The sequence below is a fragment of the Equus caballus genome, chromosome 16 (assembly GCF_041296265.1).
Source record: "Equus caballus isolate H_3958 breed thoroughbred chromosome 16, TB-T2T, whole genome shotgun sequence".
Taxonomy (NCBI): domain Eukaryota; kingdom Metazoa; phylum Chordata; class Mammalia; order Perissodactyla; family Equidae; genus Equus; species Equus caballus.
The window spans coordinates 6,367,341-6,384,528 of NC_091699.1; the positions used below are offsets into that span (position 1 = coordinate 6,367,341).

The 17,188-nt window shown below is 36.3% G+C and overlaps 1 protein-coding gene across 7 annotated transcripts in view; it reads right to left on the minus strand.

The window, feature by feature from the left end:
* LOC100146242 (ATP-binding cassette sub-family D member 2) overlaps positions 1–17,188 on the minus strand; it is a 59,161-nt gene that overhangs the window by 41,246 nt on the left and 727 nt on the right. For all 7 annotated transcript variants that reach the window (XM_070237018.1, XM_070237014.1, XM_070237020.1 and 4 more), the window contains exons 2-5: positions 15,155–15,374; positions 12,007–13,272; positions 10,283–10,463; positions 1,995–2,116 (exon numbers count right to left, since the gene is read on the minus strand). In XM_070237018.1, the coding sequence (XP_070093119.1) occupies positions 1,995–2,116; positions 10,283–10,463; positions 12,007–12,945 (1,242 nt within the window). In that variant the 5' untranslated portion in view covers positions 12,946–13,272; positions 15,155–15,374. The remainder of the gene's footprint in view (positions 1–1,994; positions 2,117–10,282; positions 10,464–12,006; positions 13,273–15,154; positions 15,375–17,188) is intronic.

Here is a 17,188-nt window from a genome sequence, read left to right on the forward strand (position 1 = left end):
GTGAAAAGGAAAGCACAAAAACCATTCCCTTACAGAAATGTTTACTAGGAAACTGGAACCAGTAAGCGAGGCAGGTCACTAGTAAATGTCTCTTAAACAATAAATTGTGGAATAATACAACAATGCTGACATTTGTGTAAGATTTTTGTGTGTGCAAAACAAGCAGTAAAAGAGTGCATATTACTGTCAAAAGCTTTCTACCGTGTTTCTACTGTGTGAGAGGTCTGTAGCTGGATTAGTATCGCATTTCTATATGTTAATGTTATAGCTATTTAAAGGGTAATTTCTCAAATGTTATCCACAAAAATCTCCTGAGTTCTCAAGCAGAGGAAAACAGAGCTAAGGATTAACAAAATATGGATTCAAAAGAAACCTGGCTAAATATATTTGCATAAAAAATAAAAAGTCCAAAACCAAATGTAGAGGTCAATTAAAGAAAAGCAGGAGGCAAGGAGTTAGTAGACCAGGATGCAGGGTGGAGTGGGCCAAGAGTGTCTGAAAAAACCTGAGAATGTGACTGTGGACAAATTACTTTGGGATATAAGACAGGGGGTTTGCCCTTGAACTCTAACTCTAAAAAGGACCCTTGCTCCCTCTGGAGCTAGCAGAGAATGCATGATGCTTTCATGTGCTGTCATAGCAGCAATAAGATTCTTTAGAAGTGAGCATTCTGTGATTCAAAGCACAGTCAGCCAAAATAAAGCAAAATGCAATCAGTCTTTGTGTTGGAGACAATGTAGAAAAACTAATTGATATTCTTTCTGTGACTTAGATACCAAAGTATTTTAATGTGAGATGGCTAAAATTTTGATTTTTCATTTAATTTTAATAAGTAATTTATTAATCAAAAAACCTATCCTCAAAACTGTGTCTTCAGATTATCAAAATTACTATTTGAAAAATTTTTTAAAATTGAGTTGGTTTGGCACGTGGCCCTAAACAACTGGTTTTACTTTTATTTTTTTAACCCAATTCAAGAAATCAGTTGTTGAATGAGACTGAAAAGTTTTGTGGGTAAATCACAAACTTTGTAACTCTTTTATATGGCTTATTCGAGGCTGATTTAATAGGCAGCTAAATTTATAAAGATGCTCTGGCAATTTATATTGATACAAAAGCCACAAGAGTAATTAATAGTGAGAATGTCTGTCCATGGGAATATTATGTAACATCTGAACTGAATAAAATGATTTCCAGTCTTAACACTGTGATATCTGCAGGTCTTATTACCATTCTTTCAGCAAGTATTTATCGACCACGTACAACATTCCAAGCATTAAAATGGATATTAAGAATGTAAAGCTGAGTAAGACAGTTCCTGCTTTCCACTCAGGGCCTGGTGCAGGGGATAGTCAATTACAATGTGGTAAAGCACCAGGTGTACTGTGAACACAGAGAAGGTAGAGCCAGACTCTGCAACGAAGGCGGAAAGAAGGTGGAATCACAAGAGGGTTTTAGAGGTGGTTGGTGAGGCTTGACTTGTCATGAAGGATGAGTAAAAGTTTGCAAGGTATATAAGTAATATTATTGGCTAACATTTAGTGACTGCTTAATATGTATTGTTTTAAACATTCTACATGTATTAACTCACAACAACCCTACAAAGTCAATGCTATCATTATCCTTATTTCACAGATGATGAAACAGACACAGACAGGTTAAGGAATTTGAGTAAGTTCATATAATTTGTAAATACTGGAGCAAGAATTTAAATTTAGGCACTCTGGCTCCAGAATCCACACCTAGGGGTGTGGTTTTTTTTTTTTAATTAAAAACAAATACGTCATACTATAGACAGAAAAAGAGGAGTTATAATTGAAAGTGTAAAAATTAAAGGGTATTAGCAGCAATATACTTGGGAGGGCTGCCTTACTCTTAGCAATGTTTGGTAGAGAAAAATGTTTCCAAAATACTAAGTATATCTTGTAATTTACATTTTGCTTGATTTTCATATATCTTATTTTAATCAAATTGATGACGAGAAATGCAAGTACCTCTTTGTATGAAGACATAATCCTTTCAATAGCATCAGCTCCAGAGGCCAATAAAGTTCGAGCAGTAGTAAAGGCTTCTGTCCGTTCACTAACCATAGCTTGTTTGGGGCCATCCTCTAGATCTAAAAGCAAATTACAAAACTATTGAGTTTTTTCAAGTAACTAAATGTTTTATTTTATACAGATGAAATTGTGGCCAAAACAACCACATGTAAATTTTTCATTAGTACCAGCAATTTCTTAGAAATTTAATGAATTATTGAAAATACAATATTTGTACGAGATTTTATTTAAAGCTTTCTTTTGTTTCATTATTTTTTTAGAAGGAGACTTGGAACAAAAGTAAGTCTATAGGAATTATGACTATTTTCACTTAGCATTCTTTTAACTTTTTCCAAATTCAACTCCCTGCCCTTATTACAGCTAGGCAATCAAATACTATGGATTTGGTCAATAAAATACTACTAATAGGAATACAAGCAAATATTTCTAGTGTAGTTCCTTTAATAGAAATGCAAGTTAGCTTACCCTCATAATCCAGCTTCTGTCTACCTGTTTCAACCAACCCTCACTCTACAGTCTAGCGGCAGCCCAAACATGCAATACTCTATTTATCCTCTGCTATTTGCATACATGATTTCTTCTGACTTCAATATACTTCTCTTCCTTCTTTGTCTAGCTCTTTCTTCAAGAGTTAACTCTTTAGTAAAGGTTTCCCTGGAAACTTTTGCTGGCCTTTCCAATGGACTTTAAGTTTCTTAAGGGTCAAGAATGTGTGTTTTATTCTTTATTCCTAGTACTCAGCAGAGTCTCCAGCACATAGTACTCCTTAATGTGTATTGAATGGATGCATGGATGCATGGATGGGATGGATAGATGAATGAACATCCTAATTTACTGTCAATGCAGAATTACGGTTAAGAGGAGTCAGACCAGGTTTGAATCCAGGCTTTACTACTTATTGGCAGGTAGTAAGGTAAGTAGAACTTGCCACTTATCCTCTCCATGCCTATTTTCTCATTTGTAAATGAGGGAGACATAACACTATCTGAAACAATTCTATCTCAAAGAGTTGTTTTAAGGTGAAATACAAATGAAGTGTTAGTCTAATCTATGGCCTATAATAAGTTCTCTAAATGTTAGCTGTTATTATTTTCTCTAGTTATTATCGCATATCTATTTAATTTAGTCTCATTCTTCAAAATTGTTCTCTCCAAGTCATTATTTTAATCTTTCCAACAATTTGAGTCTCTATCTGGCCCATCTATAGATTAGTTCCAAAGTTCTAAATTAAATGCTGAAAATTAATGAAGAAATTAGAGTGATATAGATAGTCATAGTCTAACTTTGATATTTATTGTTCTCTGATTTATCTCAGTGCAAAGGTTTTTTTTCTCCATATCAGTGCAAATATTTAACTTATGCCCTATTATGACTACCAGATAATTTCATATTTACTTGCTCAAAGACAGCTCAGCTGGGTTTGAAAGAGATCCACGCATAATATAAGGTAAAATGCACTCAGCAGATATTTACTGAACACCTAGATATGCAAGAAATTAGGCAAGGTGCTATAGGACATGCAAGGATAAATGTGACTTTCAGACTCTTTCCTTAGGGAGCCTACAGTTTGGTAGGAGAGAGAAGATAAGTTCCCAAATAACTATGCAGGGCAGCCTATGAAGAGAGTTAATGGGAGGTGTTTAGAGGAGGCAAAGATCATTTCTTGCTGCAAGAGACAGGAAATGCTTCATGGAGGAGTAGACTGTGAGTGAGGCCTTGAAGACCACATATAATTTCAATAGATCATAAGTATAGTATAAGCAACAGGACAGAGAAGGGAAACTTCAAGTAATGCCAACTGAATGATAAACAGCTTGATCAAGTTACAGCATGGGTTGGTGTCAGGCACTGATTTCACCCGAGTATGAGAATCACCATGAGTTCATGGGGCCCTTTTACAATAGTCTAGGGGCCACCCGGTGGCCAAGTGGTTAAGTTCCTGAGCTCCACTTTGGCAGCCCAGGGTTTCGCTGGTTGGGATCCTGGGCGCGGACACGGCACCGCTCAGCAGGCCACGCTGAGGTGGTGTCCCACATAGCACAGCCAGAGTCACTCACAACTAGAATATACAACTATGTACTGGGGGGTTTTGCGGAGGAGAAGAAGAAGAAGGAAAAAAAGAAGATTGGCAACAGTTGTTAGCTCAGGTGCCAATCTTTAAAAAAAAAAAGAGGACAAATAGTCCAATGTGGTTCCTCCTAGCCCTACTATTGTCACTGCTCTAGAGGACTCCTGTTAGCCCCCTTGAAGTGAGTGAGCTTCCCTGAGGAATGAAAAAAGAAAGGCTTTGAGTGCTGGTATAAGTGAGGAGTGAAAAATGTGATTGAATAAATAGACTGGAAACAGAATGTAGATATTCTTACATTTAAATGTGTGACAAAATTTAGATAGACACAAAAAAATTACCAAAAGATTCTCAGCAAGCTACCAAAATAGTGAATTGCTGAATCAGTTAAAGCACTAAGAATAGTTTTGGCTCATAGAGAATCTGGCTGGTGATCTAAAATAATCATGGGATTTTATGAATTTGGGTTAAAAGCGGTTTAAATAGTAGCTTTTACTGACAGTCTCTGTTAAGAAGTAAAAACACTAGCACAGATGAACTGGTGTTTGACATGGCATGGTACTTTCCACGTCGCTTTAGCAGATTAATGCCTATTGGGTTTTCTTCGTGCTTTTAGCAACAAAATTACAAATAGCTCTGGACAGATTTCATTTGACTTTTATTCTACGGATTGTTCTTTGGAAAGTACTGTGAGAGCAGTGCCAGTAGTATTTTGCCATGCACACAACAGCCAACTGCATAGCCTCTGTGAGAAGGGTACATTCCTCAGTGTCAGAGATATAAATTCATGACCTAAAGCACTCACCTATTTTGTATCCCAGATCAACACATTTTATCTTCCTCACCAAATATTTTGAATACGTTGTCAAAAGTGCCTCACTTAAGGATTTAATATTTAACATTATATCTTCTCATTTTACTGCTATTTTCAGCTCTGCTAATAAAAGGATATATTGAAACACGGTCACATCTGTTGCTATTTCACTGAAAAGGTGAGAAAGGATTTAAAACTAAGGTTATGTAATACATTTGTCAAAACCCATAGAACTGTATAATACAAAGAGTGAATCCTAATGTAAACTATGGACTTCAGTTACTAATGTATAAATATTGGTTCATCAGTTATAACAAAGGTATCACATTAATACAAGATGTAAATAACAAGGGAAATTATGGGAGGAGGGGAAATTTGGGAACTGAACACTTTCTGCTCAATTTTTCTGTAAACCTAAAACTATTCTAAAGAAAATTGTCTATTAATTTTTTAAAAATTAAAAAAGCAGGCTACCCTTCTGTACTTTTTTCTTTGGACTTACAATCTGAGTTTATTTCTTGTCATTTATGTTTTATCTTTGCCACCTTGACAAATCTCAATCTTACCCTACCTCATACCATATATAAACATCAATTCTAACTGATGATCTTAACGTGAAATGAAAAACCAATAAATTTCTAGAAGATAAAATAGGAGAGGGCCGGCCCAGTGGTGCAGCGGTTAAGTTGGCACGTTCTGCTTCTCGATGGCCTGGGGTTCGCTGGCTCGGATCCCGGGTACAGACATGGCACCGCTTGGCAAACGCCATGCTGTGGTAGGCGTCCCATGTATAAAGTAGAGGAAGATGGGCATGGATGTTAGCTCAGGGCTAGTCTTCCTCAGAAAAAGAAAGAGGAGGATTGGCAGTAGTTAGCTCAGGGCTAATCTTCCACAAAAAAAAAAAAAAAAAGGAGAATAACTCTATGACCTTGTGTGACACAAATATTTCTTAAACAGGACAAAAAAAGCACTAACAACAAAGAAAATGATTGATAAATTGAACTATATTAAAATTATGAACTTCTCTTAGACACTTAAGAGACTGAAAAGGCAAGAATAGAGTGGGAAAAGAGATTTGAGTGTGTGTGTGTGTGTGTGTGTGTGTATCTGACAAACTACTCATTACAGAATACACAAGAGCTTTACAAATGAACAAGCAAAAACCAGATAAGCCAGTTTAAAAATGAAGAAAAAACTTATCGGTACTTCATAAAAAAGGCTATCCAAGTAGCCAATAAACAAATGAAAAGTGCTTAACCTCCTCAGTCATCAGAGAAATGCAAATTAAGACTACAATGAAGCACGCTTATACACTCATAAGAATGCCTAAAAGGAAAAAGACTCACATCAAACATTGACAAAGATGTGGAGCAACTAAAACTCTCATACGTACTGCATGATACTATTTATATAAGGCTCAAAACCCAGCAAATACTAATGAATGATCGGCAAAATGCCTGCCTTTGCTGTGGCATGGGGGCAGGGGCAGGAGGAAGTGGGGATGGGGGTAGGAGGCTGAAGATGAGGATAAGACTGGGAAGGGGTTTCTGGGATGGGAGCTTCTAGGATGAAGGTAAGGTTCTGTTTCTTCTCAGTGGTGCTTACGTGTATGGGTTGACTTTGTGACAGTTCACTGAGTGGTACACTAATGATTGTGCCGTTGTGGGCATGTATGTTATACTTTAAAAATTATAGCTCCTGACACGAATAGCTAATTACAGCTAAAAAGTATGTCTTTGATATGTACTGATAATTACGGTGACAATAATTGGTCAACAAGAGAGTAGTCATATGTAAACTGACCCAAATACAAAATTATATTTCAACAATTTGGCATTTGAATATGAGACATACTCCTGCAGCAGGAGCTATGGAGATCATCTTGTTGGAAGTACATTTTAGGAATAAACTATCACCCATGTTATGAGGGTTATGATAGAGTTCAGTTCCATTCCTAAGAGTGCTTTCAGTTGCTACTTCTGATGTGCCACCTCACGTTAGCAGATCACCAACATGTGGACGCTACTGGCAGTGCTAGTGGCTTAGGTGCTCTCTTCACTGCCTGTCAGGTGTCTGTGATAAGGTCCGGCAGAAGGGACCTATAAGTAGCTTTCCCTGGCCTTGCCCAGAACTGCTTTTGATATGAAGAGAAGAAAAGTGGCCTATAACATTAAAAAATTGAGATACAGCTCCCAGGTAACTATTTTCTTGACATAATTTCAGTCTTTCTCTTAATACAAAGCAAAGAAAGGGGTAATGTCCTCTAAGAAAATATAATAGAAACTATATATAATTAACTATTTCAATGCCTCTATTTCAAGCATTAGCTCCCACGATTGCTTGGTCTCAAACTAAGTTAAGTCCCTTATAGACTAAGTTCCAACATAGCTAAATGGAGGTAGCGTGATGAAGGTAAGAAAAGTAACACACTAGGAATCACATAATGTCTTCTATCCTTAGTGCTTCCACTAACCATCTGTGTGCCCTGAGGCAAATCTGGGGCTCCAGACTAGATCACCTCTAAGCTCCTCGAGCATTTTCGATGAAGCAGGCATTGTTCTAAGTTTTACACATGTACTCTTCTTTAATCCTCCTAACAACCCTGCTATAATTTCTCCCATTTCAGAAATGAGGAAATTGAAGCACAAGAAGGTTAAATGACTTGCCCATGGTCATAGCCTAGTAAGCAAAAGAGTAAGCATTTGAACCCAGGCAATCTGATGCCAGAGCCCACATGGTAAGAATAGAATAAATATTAACAATGATCCACCTAAATTCTTACTACTTGCTGAGAACTGTTTCAAAGCACATTAAATACATTATATACAATTTCATAATTCTGTAAGATATATATTACTATACCTATGGTTAAGAGAGGAAAACTGAGGCATATAAAGTTTATGCAAATTTCTCAAGGATGGATAACTACTAAATAGCTGAGTCAAGATCTGAACAGTGGCCTGCTTCTTTATTGTATTGTCTTTTTTTCCTCTATCCTACTTTTTCTCCCTTTTCTCTTTGCCATTCTTCTCTCATTCACCCACTTTTTCCACCTATTTTTGCCTTAAAATATACAGTATCATGTATTTAATTCATCTCTAACATAAGGGACAACTCAGGGCATAAGTGTAAATTAAGACTATGATATGTAATTCCAAGACCTAAAGCCTCAAAGATATATCATTATTTAGAAAAAATAATTTTGTATGAGTAAAACGCTAACAATATTTTCATGTGTTAAATCATTGTAGGTCAAATGTCTTTAGTAAATACGTACAAACATTATAAACATATATATAGTAACATTAGAAATTACAGAAGATATTGAAGCACCTTCTCATAATAATGCTGTCATATGAATTTATTTTTTTCTTCTATGAAATTCTTATACTGCTTCTCTTTGTATAAAATCCTCTTTTGAAAAGAAGCTTTAAGAATTACTTTATTTTACTTGCATCACTGTGATTATCATAATTTCAATCTGAAATTTTAATGTTGTTTCTTTAATTTAATATGATATTTTCAGGATTTATTTTTAAATATCTTATTACATCACCCATAGAAATAAGATTGTTAGATTCTTTGCATACACTGTTTACTTCTTACTGGTCTCTGTGGGGTTAATTTGTCACCATTAATAGCTGCATTTTCTCTGCTCTATGTTGAATACTCTGGGGTTTTGTAATAAGACCCGTGCTTCCAAGGACTAAGAGAACTACACCATGATCTTGTCATTGGTGTTGTCTCTATACGTTATATATGAACCTTTTAAAACATCCATATACTTAGATCCACTATGAATATCTGATCATTTTGTTGTGTCTTACTAAAGCTAATCTCAAGACCATAAATTTTTGTGTCATTTTTTTCTCCAATACTTTTTTGAAAAAGCAATTTATTTTATCTTATAATGAAAGGATTATGTCTAAAAATACTATTACTAACAATGCCTTATTCAATATAAACTTTTTAAATGATTTTTTAAAAAATAAAACTTTGAAAACATAAAAATAGATAAAATTCAGTTTCCCAGTGGTCTAAACACAGTATTAGACAGTTGAGTTGTGGAGTATATTTGGTATATCTATAGTCTTATCACATGGGATTGACAAATTCCAATTTACTAAAATGAACAATTTTAGGTTAAGAAAGACTCAAATTTGACAAGTTTTTTTGTAATAATTGGTTAAAGCATTGAAGCACTGTTTCAAAATATGAGAGTATAGGGTAATCTTTTTACTTGTTTTTATTAGATGACTTCAAACAAATAACTTAATTCTTAATTCTACACCAAAAATAGCCGTAAAATAGTGTGAATTCTGTTACCTTATTCTCAGTGTTGCCTTTTGTTTCCTGGGTAATAATTGTCACTCTGTATCAAGAACGTCAAGAGCATGCTCTGTACTTTATAAACATTATTCTGTTAAATCCTCCCAACAGTCCTCTGAAGCAGCCTTTCCAATTCTCGTTTTACAGATGAGGAAATGGAGGTTCAGAGTTTAATTAACATGACTAAGAGGATACAGGCAGGAAGAGGGAAAGCCAAGAGTTGAGCAAAGCTCTGTCTTACTACAAAGCCCATGCTTTTATTTAGTTACTTCAACACTAAGGCCAATTTTGACCAAGTGGTTTTTAAAGAGCAGGGGGAACGTTTTATTTTGGAGGAAGAGCAGAAAATGCTGCTACTTTAATTAACTCCCCTTTGTCTCTGCCCATTAAGACCCAAACTCCCATCTCAAGTATTACAGAACGTTTTAATATTGTTCTTGTTGTCCCTATCTTTCTTAGTTATCCCAAAGATGAAAAATGTTGGTAAAAACCACTGGGGTGGTGATAGCTAGAATTAGACAGGGGCAGCTTGACAACCCCTACCCCCACAATGCCACCAAATCATGCTACATAGGAGGTTTATCTATGTTACCTACAAGTAGAGGAGATCTTGTTCGATGGTGTGAAGCACTTCCTAAAACAATATTCCTAGTTGCCTAATGTAGTCAACCAACTCTTCAAATCACAAAACAGGGCAGATCCAGTTATAGAATATTTATAGACTAAACACATGGGATGTGCAGAACTGAAGTTTAAAACACATGGAGAGAACTTACACTGCTTTTCAAGATATTAATTTGAAATATCTCACAACTGGAAAGGACTTTTGAGCCACTTATCTCCTTTCACATTGCAGGTATTATTATTGGATGTTGCAAAGTCTGCCTTTGTTTCTGACCATTAATGACCACAGAAAAATGGCTACATATTCAGTTTCACTCACACAAAACCAGCAGTGACACCTTCAAGAGAAATAATCCTAAACATATATTGAAGATTAAGCATAAATGTCATTACCACCATCTGCAAAGCCAGTTGCAGTGATAATAGGTACAGCCACCATAATCAGTCCACTGCTGCTCCAAACATACTTCGTCAAGAACTGCTCTATCATGATGCACCACAAACGTTTGGATAAAATGAGGTTCATCTGATCGGCTAAAGCTTTGTAACTTTTCTGGAGTTGCTTCATTTCCTCCTATAGAGGGAAAAAGAGGCAAGAACCCAGCATGAGTTATAAAAGTAAATATTGTATGTCTGAAGGCTTTCTTTAAAGATAGGTACACATTATTTTGTTTTACTTAGTATAGTATGATCTATGATTCTAACAACTAAAAAATACAGATTAATATAAGAATGAGTCATTATTATTTAATTTGGTCACACCTATATTATTGAAAAAAACCCATGATACTTAGTAAATATAAAGTACATGTCAGTGATTTACAATTTTTATTTCAAAATTACATGCATGAGGTTAAAATTAAACGATATTCTATAAGACATGAGTAAACAATGTTAGAACTTTATCCTTCTTGATCACACCAAAAATATTTGAAAATAAACACATGACACACATATGTGTAATTAGATTCCATTTTCGAACTAACTCAATTTGCTGGATTTTGTCTTACATGCCGGAAGCCTACAGCATGCTATAATTTAAATCACTGAGTTCAATGATTCAAGAAGAATCACAAGTCAATATGACTAATACAACATATAAGGCCAATTTTCAAGGGGGAGTAGAAGTCCTAAATTTGCTTTAAATTTTCTTCTTCAGATTCCTACTACTGTAAACATTTGTCTTGATAACTAATGATGCTTCAAAAAGTAAAGAATTCTGCTTGGGAATTAAAATACCATTTCAACTTAAGAATACCTGAATATTTCATTTGTACTAAGTCATTTGTATTAAGATTTCAGATGCATCACCTTAAAAAATTTGGTCGTATTTAATATTCTGAGGTTACTTCAATGCTCTGGAAGTTTATGTAATTAGGCTAACTATTTTAGGGATCTGCTTAATGTCGAAAATCTTTAGTATTCAGAAATAACGTTCTGAAATTCCTTTTCTCCTCCTCATTTCTTCTCTAATCTTAGCTTTTCTCTCAAAGCCAGACAAAATTTCATTTCACTGCCTCTTTTTATTTGTGTCAAACATGGTGCTGAACATTAACTGAGAATTGGAAATGCCATTTGTGAGACACACTCTCCTGCACTTCTTAGGACTGAGGACCTTCCATTGCTGACCAGACACGCAAAATTGTTAAACTTGTCTTTCATGTAAAAGGACAGGGTTTTTTTTCCTCTTAAAAACAAAGTGCCCTCAATAATAACAACAAGAGAATACCATCCTAAATTTTCCATCTCAATGGACATGTGTTTACTCAGTTTCCAAACACATTTTCTTCTAATGTTCTACAACCAATTAGGATTTAAGTTTTAAGAAAATGCTTCAGAGATAATTCTGAGCATGTGTGGGTAACTGAGGCTAAGTAGACTGAGTGCTGAAAATTTTATTCTCATGAAACTTTAGAAAAGTTTGCACTCTATAATTCTTTAACAACTTGTGAGTAAAAAGGGTAAGGAAGCATACATTCTAGTACAGGTTTAGATGTCATAGGAGTCTAAAACACTAAAGAAGTGGGTCCATCAACAGTACAACAGATGGTATCTAGCACTGCAGTGGCAGCTCGAACAGTCTCACATTTCACCCATCATCTTAATTTCTATCTTACCTTATGTCCTCTGTAAAAGGCAATTTCTTCAACATTGGCTATAATTCTGGAGTGCACATCCCGCAAATAGCCTTTTCTATGAGCTTCTTCAGCAACCAATTTACCAAATTTGGGAGAGCAGGCTTTCAACACTTTAGCAGTGGCATATACCACAAGCCCTGCTAATAGGGTGGGCCCAATTGGGCTAGATCCTCTGGATGTAGCAGTCTGGATGAGCGTATAGGAGGTCAGGATTACATCTAAAATAGGTTTGGTCAGATTAGAATACAAGTGAGCCACAGATTGGGAGAACATCATAATATCCTCAGTAAGAGACTGGTCAGGGTTTGCCAGCCTCCCATCCATATTGATCACCTTATAATAAGTCTGATTTGTAAAACAGGTTTCACAGGCATGGTCTACTAGGCGAGTTCTGAAGGCCAAAGCCAGTTTGCACTCCAGGTACCTTATCGCACTGTTCACAGAGGCAGCAGGGATGGCAATCATAAGCCACTTGATTAATTTGATGATGAAAGCCCGAGGCTTCTTTTCCACAATGCTTTTCACGATTTTTCCATCCAGACCAGCCACATAGATAGACAGAAATGTTCTCGAGATCAGAGCCACCGAGTGGAGGCAGAGCCACCCTGTTTCAGTGGTCACAAGTTTTGGAAAGAGAATTTTCCGAAGTTCTAGTAGCTGTTTGAAAAAATCTGCATTCACTCCAGGCGAAGAATTTTTACAAGTGGTCTCGGTGCAATGCAGTATTTCTCTGTTCTCTGCAGTCCGGTAAGCTGCTTCTTTTCTCTTCCTGTGGCCAGATTGCTTTAAACGCTTGCTAATGATGGGATAGAGGGTTTTCAGAGCATATGCCGCAGCCACCAGGCAGGCAGCCCTTTTAGCAGCGCTCGATCTGGTCCATTTCACTCGATCAGCTGCTGCATTTAGCATATGTGTCATTTTCCCAATTACCCAAACCGGCTTCAAAAAGAATTGGTTTTAAAAGATCATGATCCACCGGAATCCCCAGCAAATGTTTCAGAAAGTCCTACAGCGTTCCATAGTCCGCAGCATTTCTTCTCTTCTTTTTTTAAATTTTGCTTTTGTTTTTTTCAATTTTGTTCTGCTGTGACAGATGCAGCGGAGCTCAGACTCCACCGCACCTACTGGGGATGATTCCCTCAGAAGCTCAAGCTGCACTAAGCCGCCCCAAGCTCCTCCCTCAAAGGCCCCTCATTGGCTGTGAGGATGGTGGGACCTTGGAATCCTCGCCGCTTCCCTTTGAACCTTGAAAATGAGGAGAAAGCAAAGCGAATTACATCCTTAGGCAGGAGTCCAAAGAGTTAAATGTCTATTTTTGGAAAGGTCGAATCAGGGCAGCCGCGGGCGACAAAACCTGCCCCAGCTACTGAGCATGCTCAGCGTCACTTAGAACCGCACAGAAGTTTCAGAATATACATCACTCCTCTAAGGTTTTAGTAGATACCACGAGGGGAAGAGCAGAAAGAAAAGGAAATTTCCAAGCGCTATAAAACGAGATGAGGGAGAAGGAGCTAGGGAGATGAGGGAGGAGGGGCAAGAGGACCAACATGAAATGAATGTGAAAAGGACATGAAATGAATGTGAAAAGGATATGGACTGAATCTGAAAGGGAGAGAGAGGAAAGGGACAAGCGGGAGGGACACTGGAGAAAGCAAACTATCAAATACTTAGATCTGTTTTTCAGTCCCATTTTATTTTATTTTTTCTGTCTGTGTTTCTCATGAAGTCCCAGAATCTATCAGACAAGTCGTAATTGAGGGCATATTTTGTAAATAAATAGGAGAGAAGTCTTCTGCATTATAGAAAATAGTTCTTTGCTATATCTCCATCTCTATGTTTACTTTTCCTTACAATAAAAATCTTCCAGCCCCACAACTGCTATTTTTAGCAATGGAGATCTGATGCACTGGTATTTATTTACAAGGTGACTACTGAATAAAAAAGAGCAGTGTTTCACTTCTACCACCCTCTTGTGTCCTTTAGATAGTTGTTACTTGGAGGTGTGTGACTTTATAACCTAAAGTTAACCATTTGGGAATCCAACTGGAGTTAGATGGTGGAAATAGCTTCTCTGGGACCTTACTTCATTTTTTGAGAGTTCTTTGTCTTTTGCAAACTTTTGTTTTGCTTGTTTTGTTTAGGCTTAGAGATAATCTATTGGCTACTTCCCACTTTGGTTATTTGATTCAAACAAAGAGTGTTAAAAAATTTTCCCTACATCCCTAATGGAGGACTTAAACTGCTAAACAGTCAAGCAAAATTCTGCATACTTTTAAATATGTAAAATGTTTAGGTAAGGATGAGTGTGTTTTCGAATATGCAAAAACATTTTTGCTTCCCCACACCCACCACCCCCCACAACATACATACACATTTCTAGTCAACTGGAAGCCTGGGAAGATATGCATTAAATTAGAACAGAGGTTGGCAAATTATAACCCAACCAGTGGGCCAAATTTGGCCTGCCACCTATTTTTTTATGGCCCTTGAGATAAGAACAGTTTTTACATTTTAAAATGGTTGAAAACACATCACAAGAATAATAATATTTTGTGGTGCATGAAAATTACATGAAATTTTTATTTCAGTGTCCATAAATAAAGTTTTATTGGAACACAGCCACACCCATTTATTTATTTACTTATTTTCTATGGCTTTCAAGCCACAGAGCCAGAGCTGGATAGATGAAACAGAGCCTAAAATATTCACTATCTGGCCCTCTTCAGAAGAAGTTTGCCAACCCTTGTGCTAGAATATAAAACCTGTTTCAGTGTTGAATGATCTTCATTATTCAGTTTACTGTGAATAAAGAACTATTCTCCTTTTCATAAGTAACAATAGCCTTAAACTTTTAAAACTCCTTTCCCATGTACCTATATGAATTTCAAGAATCATCACAGGTCTCTTTTCATTTGTTTGAATTCAATTCAGCAGATTGACTAATACATGAGTGGCAAATTCATGCAAATTTCTTTTATAGCTGGCCATATTAGCAGCAAAATCTATCATTCATTCCATTGAGACTTTCTAAGTCTGTATGTAGAGATCATAGTGTTATAGTGGTTATTTTCAAAATCTTTTATTCCTAATCTCACGTTTCTCATGTGTCAAAGTAAGGATCTCTTACCCTTATAAACTTTAATTCTTTATGTCACATCTCCTGACTGTGATAAGACAGGTGGAGGGCCAGGGTAAACTTAGCTGGGGGTGATAGGAGGATGTTCAGCCAGGCAGAACACGTACACAGAGGGTTGCACCGGTCAGCAAGCAGCTGGCAGTCGAGGCAAGTGGCCTGCATCACTGGCATAGGACAGCCACATCAGGGGAGGAGCAGGGCAGTGGGAAATCTAGAAGCAAAAAAGGTTAGAGATCAAATCAGGCCTGCACTTAGTTGTAGGTAGGTCAGTTTATCAACTGATAATGAAGCTAGGGTATAGGAACAAGCTTTTATTGGCTTGAGTGAAAGACTTGTTAGAATGAGGAAAATAATCAAGATAGAAAGACAGAAATTTGGTTACCGGAATTGTGGTGCAGGGAAGGTTGGAGGCCAGTTACTAGAACTGGGGAAAAGGTTAATGTGAGATTTGACCTAATGATGAGCCACTTAAGTACAGATGTAACTATCACCATTTTAATTCCACTCCCACCCTTCACTCTACCCTACCCCCAAGAGTCAGGGTTGGTCCTAGCATCTGAGACCAAGCTCAAGACTTCAGGGAAGGCAGAGGAAGAATTCAAGATGATAGGAAAACAGATACATAATTCCAGTTGGAAATATATGCCATTTAAGTAAGAAACTAAGAGTGTCAAGGTACTTCTTTCATTTTTTATATTGCCATGCAATTAAAGCAGAAAGAATGCTAATTTAGTTTGAATTTCAAACTAGGTGAGAAAAAAAGAGTGAAAAAAAGTCACTTGTTACTATAGTAAACATAATTCAGCCTAATTTCCACTCAATCTTCTCAACTTTACATGTGTTTATATGGGAAAGCATTAAAATTTTTCTTAAGAGAGGAGAAATAATCTTAAAAAAAGATCTTGAAAATGAATGAAAGTTAAAAAATAAGCAATAATTATCAAATTACTCTGTTCTCAAGTGTGATACTCTCAATGTCAGTGTCACAGTGGACATTACCAACAACCATGGAAGAGCAGGATTAGACTTTATATATATATTAGAGACTATATATATACACATATATTAGGAAAACTACATGCTTTATAAACAGTAAAACATCAGAAATAAATTTTTATAATAAAGAGACCTACATATATAAGTATATGAAAAAAATGTATAATGCAGATAATATGTATTATGTGTTTAGATAGTAAATCACCAGAGAGTAAATAATTTTTAGCAATAAAGATAAATTAAGGTTTAAGATTTGGGATGCATTTCCTTCTCAGCAAATGCTAAGTAGTATTTTATCTGTGCTGTATTCCTTTCTTGGACTGTTTCCTGACCCAAGAGATTACCTAATTGCCCTACTGGCCCTAAAATAGCACAGCATTTGACTCATTATCTACCAGTCATGCTAGCCTTATTCATGTGAGCCACAAACACAATGAAGATGAGATCTTAGGTCAATATTTCATCTGTTACAAATAACCACCTAATAACTGGTTCATAATGAAATGTCTTTTGCTGTGAAGGAAAACCCAGCAAATATCTTGTCTGAGGATGTATCTCATAGATTAATCTTTCCTTAGCCTAATTTACCACTTCCACTGCCTCTCTGTGACTGGAAGGAAAGCAGTGACTCTAGTCAGAGAGAAGACACGGTTCTATCCAGCTCCCACTTCTTGACTCTTCTCAACAGATTGGTCAACCTGTCCTTTATGTCTCTACCTATAGAATATATTTTAAAAGGTCAGTCAATCCTCTATAAAATTATTTTCCCCTTCTAGTTAATTTAGTTAATTTGTACCTGTTTCAAAATGTTGAAAGTAGGAAAGGCTAACGCACTGGGCCATTGCTTCTGACTCGACTGTATGGTTTAGTTACTGAAAAACGATGAGCTACTCCATGACGAAGACTAATTTGTTCTGAAATGCTATACTCACTTGGTTTAATTCAAACCAATGATAGATATACTTTGGTGAATTTTTGTGGCAAAAATCAGTATTTATATGATTAAACAATGTCTACCAGGGCACATAA